The 13,200-nt window shown below is 48.5% G+C and overlaps 1 protein-coding gene across 2 annotated transcripts in view; it reads left to right on the top strand.

The window, feature by feature from the left end:
* Positions 1–7,050, top strand: part of LOC136631354 (B-cell receptor CD22-like) — a 41,591-nt gene extending 34,541 nt beyond the window's left edge. For both annotated transcript variants that reach the window (XM_066605620.1, XM_066605619.1), the window contains exon 8: positions 6,841–7,050. In XM_066605620.1, the coding sequence (XP_066461717.1) occupies positions 6,841–6,942 (102 nt within the window). In that variant the 3' untranslated portion in view covers positions 6,943–7,050. The remainder of the gene's footprint in view (positions 1–6,840) is intronic.
* The last annotated feature ends 6,150 nt before the right edge of the window (positions 7,051–13,200 follow it).

Here is a 13,200-nt window from a genome sequence, read left to right as displayed (position 1 = left end):
AGTTTGAGAGGGGGCGCACTATTGGAATGCGAGTCTGAAGCGGTGTCGTGTCTCCTTAACCCCTTAACGACCAGCCCATAGTGTTTTTACGTCCTCCCGAAGTGGGCCTTATTCTCTGAGGACGTAAAAACATGCTTCCTGCAGAGAATAATGCCCCTCGGGCTGTGGACGTGACAGCTCCATGCTGTTGGTGTCCGCAGGTAGCTGACAGCATGGAGCTGTCATCCCGGGCTGTTCGGAGCCCCCCCCCCCCCCCCCCGGCATTGCGATCGGCGCTATGCAATGGATAGCGCCGATCGCAAAAAAGTAAATAAAAGTGCAATAAAAGTTAAAGATTCAGCTGCTCTGATGGATCGGATCCATCGGAGCAGCTGAAATTACTCACCGATGTCCGTCGCACGACTCCCAGCTGTCCCGATGCTCCGGGCGCCGTAGCCGTCCTTCTGCGCATGCGCGCCTGGCGGCATTACGTCAGCCGCATGCGCAGAAGGCCCGGCGGCGCGGGAGACTTAAAATCTCCTGGCTCCCGGCTCCTGTAGGTAGCCGGGAGGCAGGAGATGTCAGCGGGGACTGCGGTGAGCGGTCCCCGGTACCACGATCGCCGTTATCCAATGGATAGCGGCGATCGCAAAAAAGTTTTAAAAAAGTGTAAAAAAAGAAAAGTTTCACCTCCCCTCATGGATCGGATCCATGAGGGGAGGTGAAAATACTCACCTCAGGTCCGCCGATGTCCTCCGGCCGGTGTCTGGACCCCCCGCTGGCTTCTGCGATGTGCCGATGCGGCGCGCATGCGCAGAAGCCGGCGAGCCCGGCAAATTCAAAATCTCCCTGCACCCGGCTGTCACAGATAGCCGAGTGCAGGGAGATATGACTGGGGACCGCTGTATGCGGTTTCCAGTCATATGATCACCGTTATCCATCAGATAACGGTGATCATATAAAGTTAAAAAGTAAAAAAAAAAAAAAAAGTTAAAAGTAAAAAAAAGTTTAAAAACTTAAAGTTTCATCTCCCCTTATGGATCGTATCCGTAAGGGGGGATGAAATTACGCACCCAAGGTCCCGGATTTGTTCCCTGGTGGGATGTTGATCCGCGGATGTTACCCCAGCTTCGGCGCATGCGCCCGTCAGCATGATGGCGGACGCATGCGCAAAAGTGAAAGATTGCCCAAGAAATATAAAATCTCCCTGCTGCTGGCTACAAAAGGTAGCCAAGAGCCTGGAGATGTCACGGGGAGCCGCGGTATGCGGTTACTGGTCACGTGATCGCCGTTATCCAATGCATAATGGCGATCACGTAAAAGTTCTTTAAAAAGTGGCAGTTTCATTTCCCCTCACCGATGCGATCGGTGGGGGGAGATGAAACATCTTCTCGGAGGCTTCCGCATTTGAATCCAGATGCGATTATCCTCCATGGACCCTTCCGGCTGCTGCGCATGCGCCCGCCGGCAAAATGCCGGACACATTCGCAGGAGCCGGGAAGCCCAGGAAATGTTAAATCTCCTTGCTCCCAGCGACCAACGGTTGCTGAGTGCTTGGAGCAGTGACCGGTGGCCTCGCTGAGCGGTCCCCCGTCACATGATAAAGTAGCGAACTAACATTAGGCCGGTCACGCGTGACCGGAGAGGAATTACAGGTTCTGCATGCGCTTGATCAGCGGTAATCCACGGATCAATCGCATGCATTGGATTACACAATTCCCCCCAATTAGCGGGTCGGAATTACGTAATCCACTCGCAGAAACAGAACACAGCATGCTATATTTTACCACGAATATCTGCGACCTAGAGCCCTTTGTGCTCTATGACCGCGGATATACTCGCAGCCCATATGCAAACACATTGTGTACGGGCTGCGGGTACCCGAGTCATCTCTAAGCGACGGCGCGGGAAATCCAAACAAAAAACCGCCTGTGTGAGTAGGCAGTTATGTGCAGTACATTACGCGGCCGTACGCAGGGTCACAGCCGGGCTCACAGCTGGAATCCGCTGCGGGCCTCCGCAAGCAGATTCCACCTACGGCTACGTGAGCCCGGCGTTATTCAGACCGCTACCTGTAATCCGTAATTTACAAGAAGCCCCGGGAACGCTCGCCTTCCTGCAGTTCCAGGAGCAGCTTGTTGAGCGCCTTCTCTGTGAGACCGCTGCACCGCAGCAAGATTACAAAGCCTCACAGCGCCACTTTACACCCCATCCCCGCTGCTGAGGTTACGAAATACCCCCCAAAATACATGAGAGGAGGGGGGGGGGGGGATACCCGGTTTTCTTGCCCCATGTGCCCAGCCCAAGCAGCCTCCGTAATTACCCCTGTCTTCGGACATAAAACGCATTTATATTATTACCTTTATCTAATATTTAGGGAATGCCAAAAAATGGGGATGGCGGGGGGATTATTTTTAGGAAGTCAATTTTTTTCCGTATAAGTGGGCAATGGGGCCTTGAATTTATTCAGTTCTGCCCTGAAATCCAGCGGGCATTCCCTCCATTATGGGCCTAGCCATGTGTCCTGTAAGTAGATTAGGGCCACAATGGGTATGTTTCTGAACAGGGGACAAACAGGGGTATCCATTTTGGGGTGAACGTCTTCATTCCTATGTACACTGTACAAAAAAAAAAGTTTTTAAATTGACAAAATTGCCAAACAAATGAAAATCGTAATTTTTTCCTTTTGCTTTGCTTAGATTCATTCAAATACTTTGGGGTCAAAATATGCAGTACACCCCTAGATGAATTTGTTAAGGGGTCTAGTTTTTAAAATGGGTCATTTGTGGGGGTTCTCTATCGTTTTGGACGCTCAATGGCTCTACATGTGGGCAATGGGGACTGGAATTTATTCCGTTGTACCCTGAAATCCAACGGGTGCTCCTTCCATTATAGCCCTAGCTATGTTTCCTTTAAGTAGATTAGGGCCACAATGGGTATGTTTCTGAACACGGGACAAATGGGGGTATCCATTTTGGGGCGAAAGTCTTCATTCCTATGTACACTTTCCAAAAAAAACAGTTTTTAAATTGACACAATTGCCAAAAAAATGAAAATTGTAATTGTTTTCCTTCGGCTTGGCTTAGATTCATTCAAAAACTGTGAAGTCAAAAAAGTCATTATACCCCTAGATAAATTCGTTAAGGGGTCTACTTTTCAAAATGGGGTCACTTGTGGGGGTTCTCCATCGTTTTGGTCACTCAATGGCTCTACAAGTGGGCAATAGGGCCTAAATCTCCTTCAAGCAAAATTTCTGTTCCGAAAGCCACCGGTTGCTCCTTTCATTTTGGGCCCCATTGTGCATATAGACGTAATACTAGGGCCACAATGGGTATGTTTCTGTGCACAGGACAAACAGGGGTATCCATTTTGGGGTGCAAGTCTTCATTCATATATGTGTGGTACAAAAAAAACTGCTTTTGAAATGACAGAATTACCAAAAAATGAAAATCGTATTTTTTTTCCTTCGGCTTGGCTTAGATTCATTCAAAAACTGTGAAGTCAAAAAAGTCATCCTACCCCTAGATAAATTCGTTAAGGGGTCTACTTTTCAAAATGGGGTCACTTGTGGGCGTTCTCCATCGTTTTGGTCACTCAAGGGCTCTACAAGTGGGCAATGGGGACTAAATCTCCTTCAAGCAAAATTTCTGTTCCGAAAGCCACCGGTTGCTCCTTTCATTTTGGGCCCCATTGTGCATCCAGACATATGATTAGGGCCACAATGGGTATGTTTCTGAGCACGGGAGAAACAGGGGTATTCATTTTGGGGTGCAAGTCTTCATTCATATATGTGCTGTACAAAAAAACTGCTTTTAAAATGACAGAATTACCAAAAAAATGAAAATTGTAATTGTTTTCCTTCGGCTTGGCTTAGATTCATTCAAAAACTGTGAAGTCAAAAAAGTCATTATACCCCTAGATAAATTCGTTAAGGGGTCTACTTTTCAAAATGGGGTCACTTGTGGGGGTTCTCCATCGTTTTGGTCACTCAATGGCTCTACAAGTGGGCAATGGGGCCTAAATCTCCTTCAAGCAAAATTTCTGTTCCGAAAGCCACCGATTGCTCCTTTCATTTTGGGCCCCATTGTGCATCCAAACGTAAGATTAGGGCCACAATGGGTATGTTTCTGAGCACGGGACAAACAGGGGTATCCATTCTGGGGTGCAAATCCTAATTTTCATGTGTACTATAGAAAAAAGTCCTGTCTTTAAAATGACATATTTGCAAAAATATGAAATTTTTGTTTTTCTCTTCTAAATTGCATTGACTCCTGAAAAAAAACTGTGGGGTTAAAATACTCATGACACCCCTCAGTGAATATGTTAAAGGGTGTAGTTTTTAAAATGGGGTCACTTGTGGGGGTATCTATCATTTTGACTCCTATGAGCCTTTCCAATCTTGGATTGGTGTAGGAAAACAAAGTGTTCCTCAAAATGCTGAAAAGTAATGTTACATTTGTACGTCTCCTAAATGGTTAAAAAAAAACGAAAGTTTTTCCAATGTGCGCCCAAAATAAAGTAAACGGATGGAAATATAAATCTTAGCAAAAATTTCTATATTATGTTTGCACATATTTGAGATATTGCAGTTGGAAATGTGAAAAAATGACGATTTTTTCAAAATTTTCCCAATTTTGGCGCTTTTAATAAATAAACACAAATTCTATCGGTCTTTTTTTTCCACCTAAATGAAGTACAACATGTGGCGATAAAACAATGTCAGAATCGCTTGGATATGCAAAACCTTTCTGGTCTTTTTCCATGCTAAAGTGACACGTGTCAGATTTGCAAAATTTGGCCTGGTCATTAAGGCGTAAACAGGCTTGGTCACTAAGGGGTTAAGGAGAGCACCCAAAAAGTGTGGAGACACCTAGGGGGTGAATGGGTCAGGGGATCATATAGTCTCTCCCTAAGGAGAGCACCCAGAAGGAGTGTGGGGACAACTAAAAGATGAGGTAAGGAGACTTTATAAGGCAATATGGAAATTTATGCAAATAAAAAAGATAAAAAATACCTCTACAGTGCCATCTATAGGATGACAGCATTCCTTCAGATCAAAGTGACTTTATAAATCTTGTCAATCGTTGGGAATAAGAAATTGAAATGCAAGAAACTAGATGGTTGTGTTGATGAATTGCCCGCTACCTTGGCTGTTCTAACCAGACTGTTAGGAGGTGTTGGGACCAGTGGATATGTGAAGGCACACACACACACAAGGCGATGGGGCTCAGGACTCTTTCAACAGACCACCAGCGACCAACCCTTGTATAGTTCAGGCACGGACGGCCAGGTTCGTTTCTGGAGACCTAGGGGTGAACGCCTCAATTCTGCCTTTGCTGTGGAGTGGCACACTGCCCCCACTGCTATGGTGATGGTCTGAGGGGGCCATTGCATATGACAGTCGGTCACCACTAGTAGTGGTACGAGGGACAATGACAGCTCAGGACAACCACGAATTGTCTCTCATGGCGGCTTTTAAAAGACATTTTCCAGCAGGATAATGCTCGGTCGCACACAAGGGGGGGGTCACAAGAATACCTCCACAACATTGCCACACTACCATGGCCTGCCCAGTCGCTAGATTTATCGCCAATAGAACATGTTGGCACCATCTGACATAGCCTACATGTTTGTGCAATATAGAAGCTCAGTTACAGCAAATGTGGAGTGATATGCTGCAGGATACCGTACTGAACCTGTGTGCCTCCATGCCTGACCTTATCACATCTTGTATCCAAGCTAGAGGCGTTACAACAGGGTACTAGAGCCTCCATGCCTGTCTGTATCACATCTTGTATCAAAGCTAGAGGCGGTACAACAGGGTACTAGAGCCTCCATGCCCACCCGTATCACATCTTGTATCCAAGCTAGAGGCGGTACAACACGGTACTAGAGCCTCCATGCCCACCCGTATCACATCTTGTATCCAAGCTAGAGGCGGTACAACAGGGTACTAGAGCCTCCATGCCTGTCCATATCACATCTTGTATCCAAGCTAGAGGTGGTACAACATGGTACTAGAGCCTCCATGCCCACCCGTAACACATCTTGCATCCAAGCTAGAAGCGGTACTTTGGGTACTAGAGCCTCCATGCCTGCTGTATCACATCTTGTATCCAAGCTAAAAGCAGTACAACAGGGTACTAGAGCCTCCATGCCTGCTGTATCACATCTTGTATCCAAGCTAAAAGCAGTACAACAGGGTACTAGAGCCTCCATGCCTGCCTGTATCACATCTTGTATCCAAGCTAGAGGCGGTATAACAGGGTACTAGACCCTCCATGCCCACCCGTATCACATCTTGTATCCAAGCTAGAGGCGGTATAACAGGGTACTAGAGCCTCCCTTTAAGTGTTCAGTTTTCTGCAATAAGTTATCCTTTTCCTCTGATATTATAATCACGTATATTAATGTTACAATCACACATAAAGTTTAGTTCAATTCTGACAACCCCTTCGAGATGCTTGATGTTTTTTGAGAATGAGTGTATTATTTAGAGCACGAAGGGGCTACTATTCTGGGCTACAGAAGGGAGGCACTATTACTATTTAGCCCCACAGAGGTGGTCCTATTACTAAGTTGAGGAACTCAGAGGTGGTTCTGTTACTGTTATGTAAATTGCCTTTATTTCAAAACAGATCTCAGAGAGTGCGATACCCAGTCACTTGGTCTAAATGTACTAGCACTGTGTTGGAATATGTGTGGACACTTTCAAAGTCAACTTATACATTTTTTGGGCACCGGCCAACAATTCGATGCCTAATTTAGTTGAATAATAAAGTTCACCCAATTGAACCTTGTAAATATTTCTATACTTGCAAGCATAAACTTTAAAAACTAGTAACTTTTTTTTTTCTACAGCGAGCGGCTAATGACCATGTGCCTAAACAAGGACCAAATATGATGCAACCACCTGAAAATGCAGCTGTATATGAAGAAATGTCTACGAAACAAACCAAGTAAAGGGACTGATGAGGAGGAGGAACAGATCAAAATTCTCAACTGGATTAAGAAGAAAATTACTGTACCCATATTTCAAATTGCACCTTCTCTCCTGCTTTCAATAATGTGTTAATTAAAATTAATTTTCTTCATTTTAAAGTGGTAATAATTTTAGCGTATCATACATATGAAAGGGTTTTAGTTAGAGATGAGCGAGCGTTAAAGCGCCCTTTTTGAGTAACTGCTGGCTCGTCCCTGAAGATGCAGGGGGGGGGGGGCGGGGCTGAGCAGGGGGTTGCGGAGGGTATCAGGAGGCAGAGAGAGATCTCTCTCACTCTCCCCTCTGCTACCCCCCACCCCCCACTGAATCTTCAGGGACGAGCCAGCAGTTACTCGAAAAAAAGGCAATGCTCTCCTGAGTAAATCGCCTTAACGAGTATACTCGCTCATCTCTAGTTTCAGTACACAAGAAGAACAAGTACAATATACATGACTAAATGAGTGACAGGCGAAAAGAAAAGGAGGCAGGACTCTGCCCATGAGGACCCACGATCTACAGGGGAAGGAGACAGAGGGTGAAGGTAGCAGCTGCTCATATGGTAGTGAGGTAGTAGCAGTCGTAGGCTTTTCTGAAGAGGTGAGTTTTTGAGTTGTTTTGAAGGTATAAGAGAGACTGATTGTTTGAGCAAGTTTTAAAGTATGGGGGTGCATGGGGGAAATTTTGGAGATGGTTGCATGAGGAGTAGCCAAGGAGAGAGAAGAAAATGGTCTTGTTGGAACCAAGATTATAAGTGCAGAGGTATCGAGAAATTAAGAAGCAACTGATTGATGACAGCCTTGTATGTCATTGTTAATATTTGGAACTGAATTCTCTGGGCAATGGGTAGTCAGGGAAGATGATGAGCATATGTACTAGCATTTGTGTTGATTTGAAATTGAAGTAAGAGCAGATTTGAGAAATGTTTTTTAATTTAAACCACTTAACGACTGCCGATGCACATTTGAAAAACCTGTAAAGGTGGTCTATGTATAAAGGGAGATTGCAGGGTGATCTTCTTTCATACATGGTGGGCATCAGCTGTTTCTTACAGCCCACACCCAGTGGCAACAGCTCCAATCAGCCGCGCAGTTGATAGGGGCTGTTAACCCTTTAAATACCGCTGTCAATTCTAAGATCGCAGGGAGCCGTGCGGGTGCCATGGCAGCTGGGGCCTTCTGAAAGGCCCTAGGGCTGTCATGGCAGATTGCCTATCACGCCTTCTCCGTGGGGTGGCTTGGTAGACTGTCTGCCCTATCGCAGTATGATGTAATTCTACAGCATTACATCATACTGCAGGAGCGATAAAAGCATTGCTAGTTGTGGTCCTCTGGGGTTGGGGGGGGTGGGTTAAAAAAAAAAAAAGTTAAAATAAGATCAATAAAAAATGTTAGTAATTATGAAAATAAAGTAAAAAGTTTTTAAAAAAAACCTTTTGACATATTTAAAACAAAAAAAATGTAAATAAAACAAAAATATTTGGTATTGCTGCATCTGTAAAAGTGCAATCTATCAAAGTAGCGCAATATTTACTCCACACGATGAACGTTGGCAGAAAAAAAATATAGAATGCCAGAAATGCGCTTTTCTGGTCACCCTGTCTCCAAGAAAAAACAAAATAAAAAGCGATCAAAAAGTCGTATCTATAAAAAATGAGCCCTTGAACAACTCTGTCGATGGAAAAATAAAAAAGCTATTGCACACAGAAGTTGGCAGCAGAAAATAATTTTAAAAAATTAAATACAATACAAGTTGTACAGCAAAAGAAAACTATAAGTTTGGTATTGTAGTAATTGTAGTGACTAGAGATGAGCGAACGTACTCGTCCGAGCTTGATGCTCGGGCGAATATTAGCGTGTTCGGGATGTTCGTTACTCTTAACGAGTACCACGCGATGTTCCGGTTACTTTCAGTTTCCTCTCTGAGACGTTAGCGCGCTTTTCTGGCCAATTGAAAGACAGGGAAGGCATTACAACTTCCCCCTGTGACGTTCAAGCCCTATACCACCCCCCTGCTGTGAGTGGCTGGGGAGATCAGATGTCACCCGAGTATAAAAGTCGGCCCCTCCCGCGGCTCGCCTCAGATGCCTTGTGAGTTAGCTGAGGGACAGTGCTATAGTGTTGGAGCTGCTGTAGGGAGAGTGTTAGTAGTGAGTGTAGGCTTCAAGAACCCCAACGGTCCTTCTTAGGGCCACATCTATCCGTGTGGAGGCTGCTGTTAGCAGTGTTGCCCTTTTTTTTTTTTTCAAAATCGGCTGTGCAGAGCATTGCGCCCTGCAGTAATACTACAGGGACAGAAGTGGTGGTTAGGCAGGGAGAGTGTTAGGAGTGAGTGTAGGCTTCAAGAACCCCAACGGTCCTTCTTAGGGCCACATTTAACCATGTGCAGAACTGTGCAGGCTGCTGTTAGCAGTGTTGCATTTTTTTATTTTTTTTTTTAAATCGGCTGTGCAGAGCATTGCGCCCTGCAGTAATACTACAGGGACAGAATTGTGTAGGCAGGGCCAGAAGACATATATTATTGATTGAATATAGTCAGTGGGCCTTTTCTTTACCAAAAAAAGGGAAACATTCTATTTGGCCTGCCTCTGACAGTCCTCAGCGTTCTGGGTACGTGTGTGGTGGGTGCAGAATGTAAACAAAAATCATACGCAGCCAGCTACGTTTAACAGCAGGCTTGCGCCAATTTCTTTCCTGCCTGGGAAAAATCACCGCTCTGCTGTAGTTAATAACTCTGCAACCCTGCAGTTCTGTGACACATTTGCAGGGCCAGAAGACATATATTAATGATTGAATATACGCAGTGGGCCTTTTCTTTAACAAAAAAAGGGAAACATTCTATTTGGCCTGCCTCTGACAGTCCTCAGCGTTCTGGGTACGTGTGGGGTGGGTGCAGAACGTAAACAAAAATCATACGCAGCCAGCTACGTTTAACAGCAGGCTTGCGCCAATTTCTTTCCTGCCTGGGAAATCAAATCACTGGTAATACAGCATGCTGGGGGGTAGGGGTAGGCCTAGAGGACGTGGACGCGGCCGAGGACGCGGAGGGCCAAGTGAGGGTGTGGGCACAGGCCGAACTCCTGATCCAGGTGTATCGCAGCCGACTGCTGCGCGATTACGAGAGAGGCATGTTTCTGGCGTCCCCACATTCATCGCACAATTAATGGGTCGACGCGGGAGACCTTTATTAGAAAATGAGCAGTGTGAGCAGGTCCTGTCGTGGATGGCAGAAAGTGCTTCGAGCAACCTATCGTTCACCCACAGTTTTGCGCCGTCCACTGCTGCAAATCCGAATCCTCTGTCTGCTGCTCCTCCTTCCTCCCAGCCTCCTCACTCCACTACAATGACACATGCTCAGGAGCGGGAACACTCCCAGGAACTGTTCTCGGGCCCCTGCTCAGATTGGGCAGCAGTGGTTCCTCTCCTACCAGAGGAGTTTATCGTCACTGATGCCCAACCATTGGAAAGTTCCCGGGGTCCGGGGGATGAGGCTGGGGACTTCCAGCAACTGTCTCAAGACCTTTCAGTGGGTGAGGAGGACGATGACGATGAGACACAGTTGTCTATCGGTGAGGTAGTAGTAAGGGCAGTAAGTCCGAGGGAGGAGCGCACAGAGGATTCGGAGGAAGAGCAGCAGGACGATGAGGTGACTGACCCCACCTGGTTTGCAACGCCTACTCAGGACAGGTCTTCAGAGGGGGAGGCAAGGGCAGCAGCAGGGCAGGTTGCAAGAGGCAGTGCGGTGTCCAGGGGTAGAGGCAGGGCCAGGCCGAATAATCCACCAACTGTTTCCCAAAGCGCACCCTCGCGCCATGCCACCCTGCAGAGGCCAAGGTGCTCTAAGGTCTGGCAGTTTTTCACAGAGACGCCTGACGACCGACGAACAGTGGTGTGCAACCTTTGTCGCGCCAAGATCAGTCGGGGAGCCACCACCAACAGCCTCACCACCACCAGCATGCGCAGACATATGATGGCCAAGCACCCCACAAGGTGGGACGAAGGCCGTTCACCGCCTCTGGTTTGCACCGCTGCCTCTCCCCCTGTGCCCCAACCTGCCACTGAGATCCAACCCCGCTCTGAGGACACAGGCACTACCGTCTCCTGGCCTGCACCCACACCCTCACCTCCGCTGTCCTCGGCCAATCCAGCAATGTCTCGCACCGCACCGTCCAGCCGTCGCTAGCGCAAGTGTTTGAGCGCAAGCGCAAGTACACCGCCACGCACCCGCACGCTCAAGCGTTAACCGTCCACATAGCCAAATTTATCAGCCTTGAGATGCTGCCGTATAGGGTTGTGGAAACGGAGTCATTCAAAAGTATGATGGCGGCGGCGGCCCCGCGCTACTCAGTTCCCAGTCGCCACTACTTTTCCCGATGTGCCGTCCCAGCCCTGCACGACCACGTCTCCCGCAACATTGTACGCGCCCTCACCAACGCGGTTACTGCCAAGGTCCACTTAACAACGGACACGTGGACAAGCACAGGCAGGCAGGGCCACTACATCTCCCTGACGGCACATTGGGTGAATTTAGTGGAGGCTGGGACAGAGTCAGAGCCTGGGACCGCTCACGTCCTACCCACCCCCAGAATTGCGGGCCCCAGCTCGATGGTGGTATCTGCGGCGGTGTATGCTTCCTCCACTAAAGCACCCTCCTCCTCCTCCTCCAACGCAACCTCTGTCTCACAATCAAGATGTGTCAGCAGCAGCAGCAGCACGTCGCCAGCAGTCGGTGTCGCGCGTCGTGGCAGCACAGCGGTGGGCAAGCGTCAGCAGGCCGTGCTGAAACTACTCAGCTTAGGAGATAAGAGGCACACGGCCCACGAACTGCTGCAGGGTGTGACAGAGCAGACCGACCACTGGCTTGCGCCGCTGAGCCTCCAACCGGGCATGGTCGTGTGTGACAACGGCCGTAACCTGGTGGCGGCTCTGCAGCTCGGCAGCCTCACGCACGTGCCATGCCTGGCCCACGTTTTTAATTTGGTGGTTCAGCGCTTTCTGAAAAGCTACCCACGCTTGTCAGACCTGCTCGGAAAGGTGCGCCGGCTCTGCGCACATTTCCGCAAGTCCCAAACGGACGCTGCCACCCTGTGGACCCTGCAACATCGGTTTAATCTGCCAGTGCACCGACTGCTGTGAGACGTGCCCACACGGTGGAACTCTACGCTCCACATGTTGGCCAGGCTCTATGAGCAGCGTAGAGCTATAGTGGAATACCAACTCCAACATGGGCGGCGCAGTGGGAGTCAGCCTCCTCAATTATTTTCAGAAGAGTGGGCCTGGTTGGCAGACATCTGCCAGGTCCTTCGAAACTTTGAGCAGTCTACCCAGGTGGTGAGCGGCGATGCTGCAATCATTAGCGTCACCATTCCTCTGCTATGCATCTTGAGAAGTTCCCTGCAAAGCATAAAGGCAGACGCTTTGCGCTCGGAAACAGAGCTGGGGGAAGACAGTATGTCGCTGGATAGTCAGAGCACCCTCCTGTCTATATCTCAGCGTGTTCAGGAGGAGGAGGAGGAGCATGAGGAGGATGAGGAGGAGGGGGAAGAGACAGCTTGGCCCACTGCTGACGGTACCCATGCTGCTTGCCTGTCATCCTTTCAGCGTGTATGGCCTGAGGAGGAGGAGGAGGAGGATCCTGAAAGTGATCTTCCTAGTGAAGACAGCCATGTGTTGCGTACAGGTACCCTGGCACACATGGCTGACTTCATGTTAGGATGCCTTTCTCGTGACCCTCGCGTTGCACGCATTCTGGCCACTACGGATTACTGGGTGTACACACTGCTCGACCCACGGTATAAGGAGAACCTTTCCACTCTCATTCCCGAAGAGGAAAGGGGTTCGAGAGTGTTGCTATACCACAGGACCCTGGCGGACAAGCTGATGGTAAAATTCCCATCCGACAGCGCTAGTGGCAGAAGGCGCACTTCCGAGGGCCAGGTAGCAGGGGAGGTGCGGAGATCGAGCAGCATGTACAGCACAGGCAATACAACAGTCTTTAAGGCCCTGGACAGCTTTATGGCTCCCCAGCAAGACTGTGTCACCACTCCCCAGTCAAGGCTGAGTCGGCGGGAGCACTGTAAAAGGATGGAGTACGTAGCCGATCGCACGACCGTCCTCCCTGACGCCTCTGCCACCTACAACTACTGGGTGTCGAAGCTGGACACGTGGCCTGAACTCGCGCTGTATGCCCTGGAGGTGCTTGCTTGTCCTGCGGCTAGCGTCCTGTCAGAGAGGGTGTTTAGT

The sequence above is a fragment of the Eleutherodactylus coqui genome, chromosome 6 (assembly GCF_035609145.1).
Source record: "Eleutherodactylus coqui strain aEleCoq1 chromosome 6, aEleCoq1.hap1, whole genome shotgun sequence".
Lineage (NCBI taxonomy): Eukaryota > Metazoa > Chordata > Amphibia > Anura > Eleutherodactylidae > Eleutherodactylus > Eleutherodactylus coqui.
Note: the sequence above shows the minus strand (reverse complement) of the source record. Positions and strands in the feature narration are given on the sequence as shown.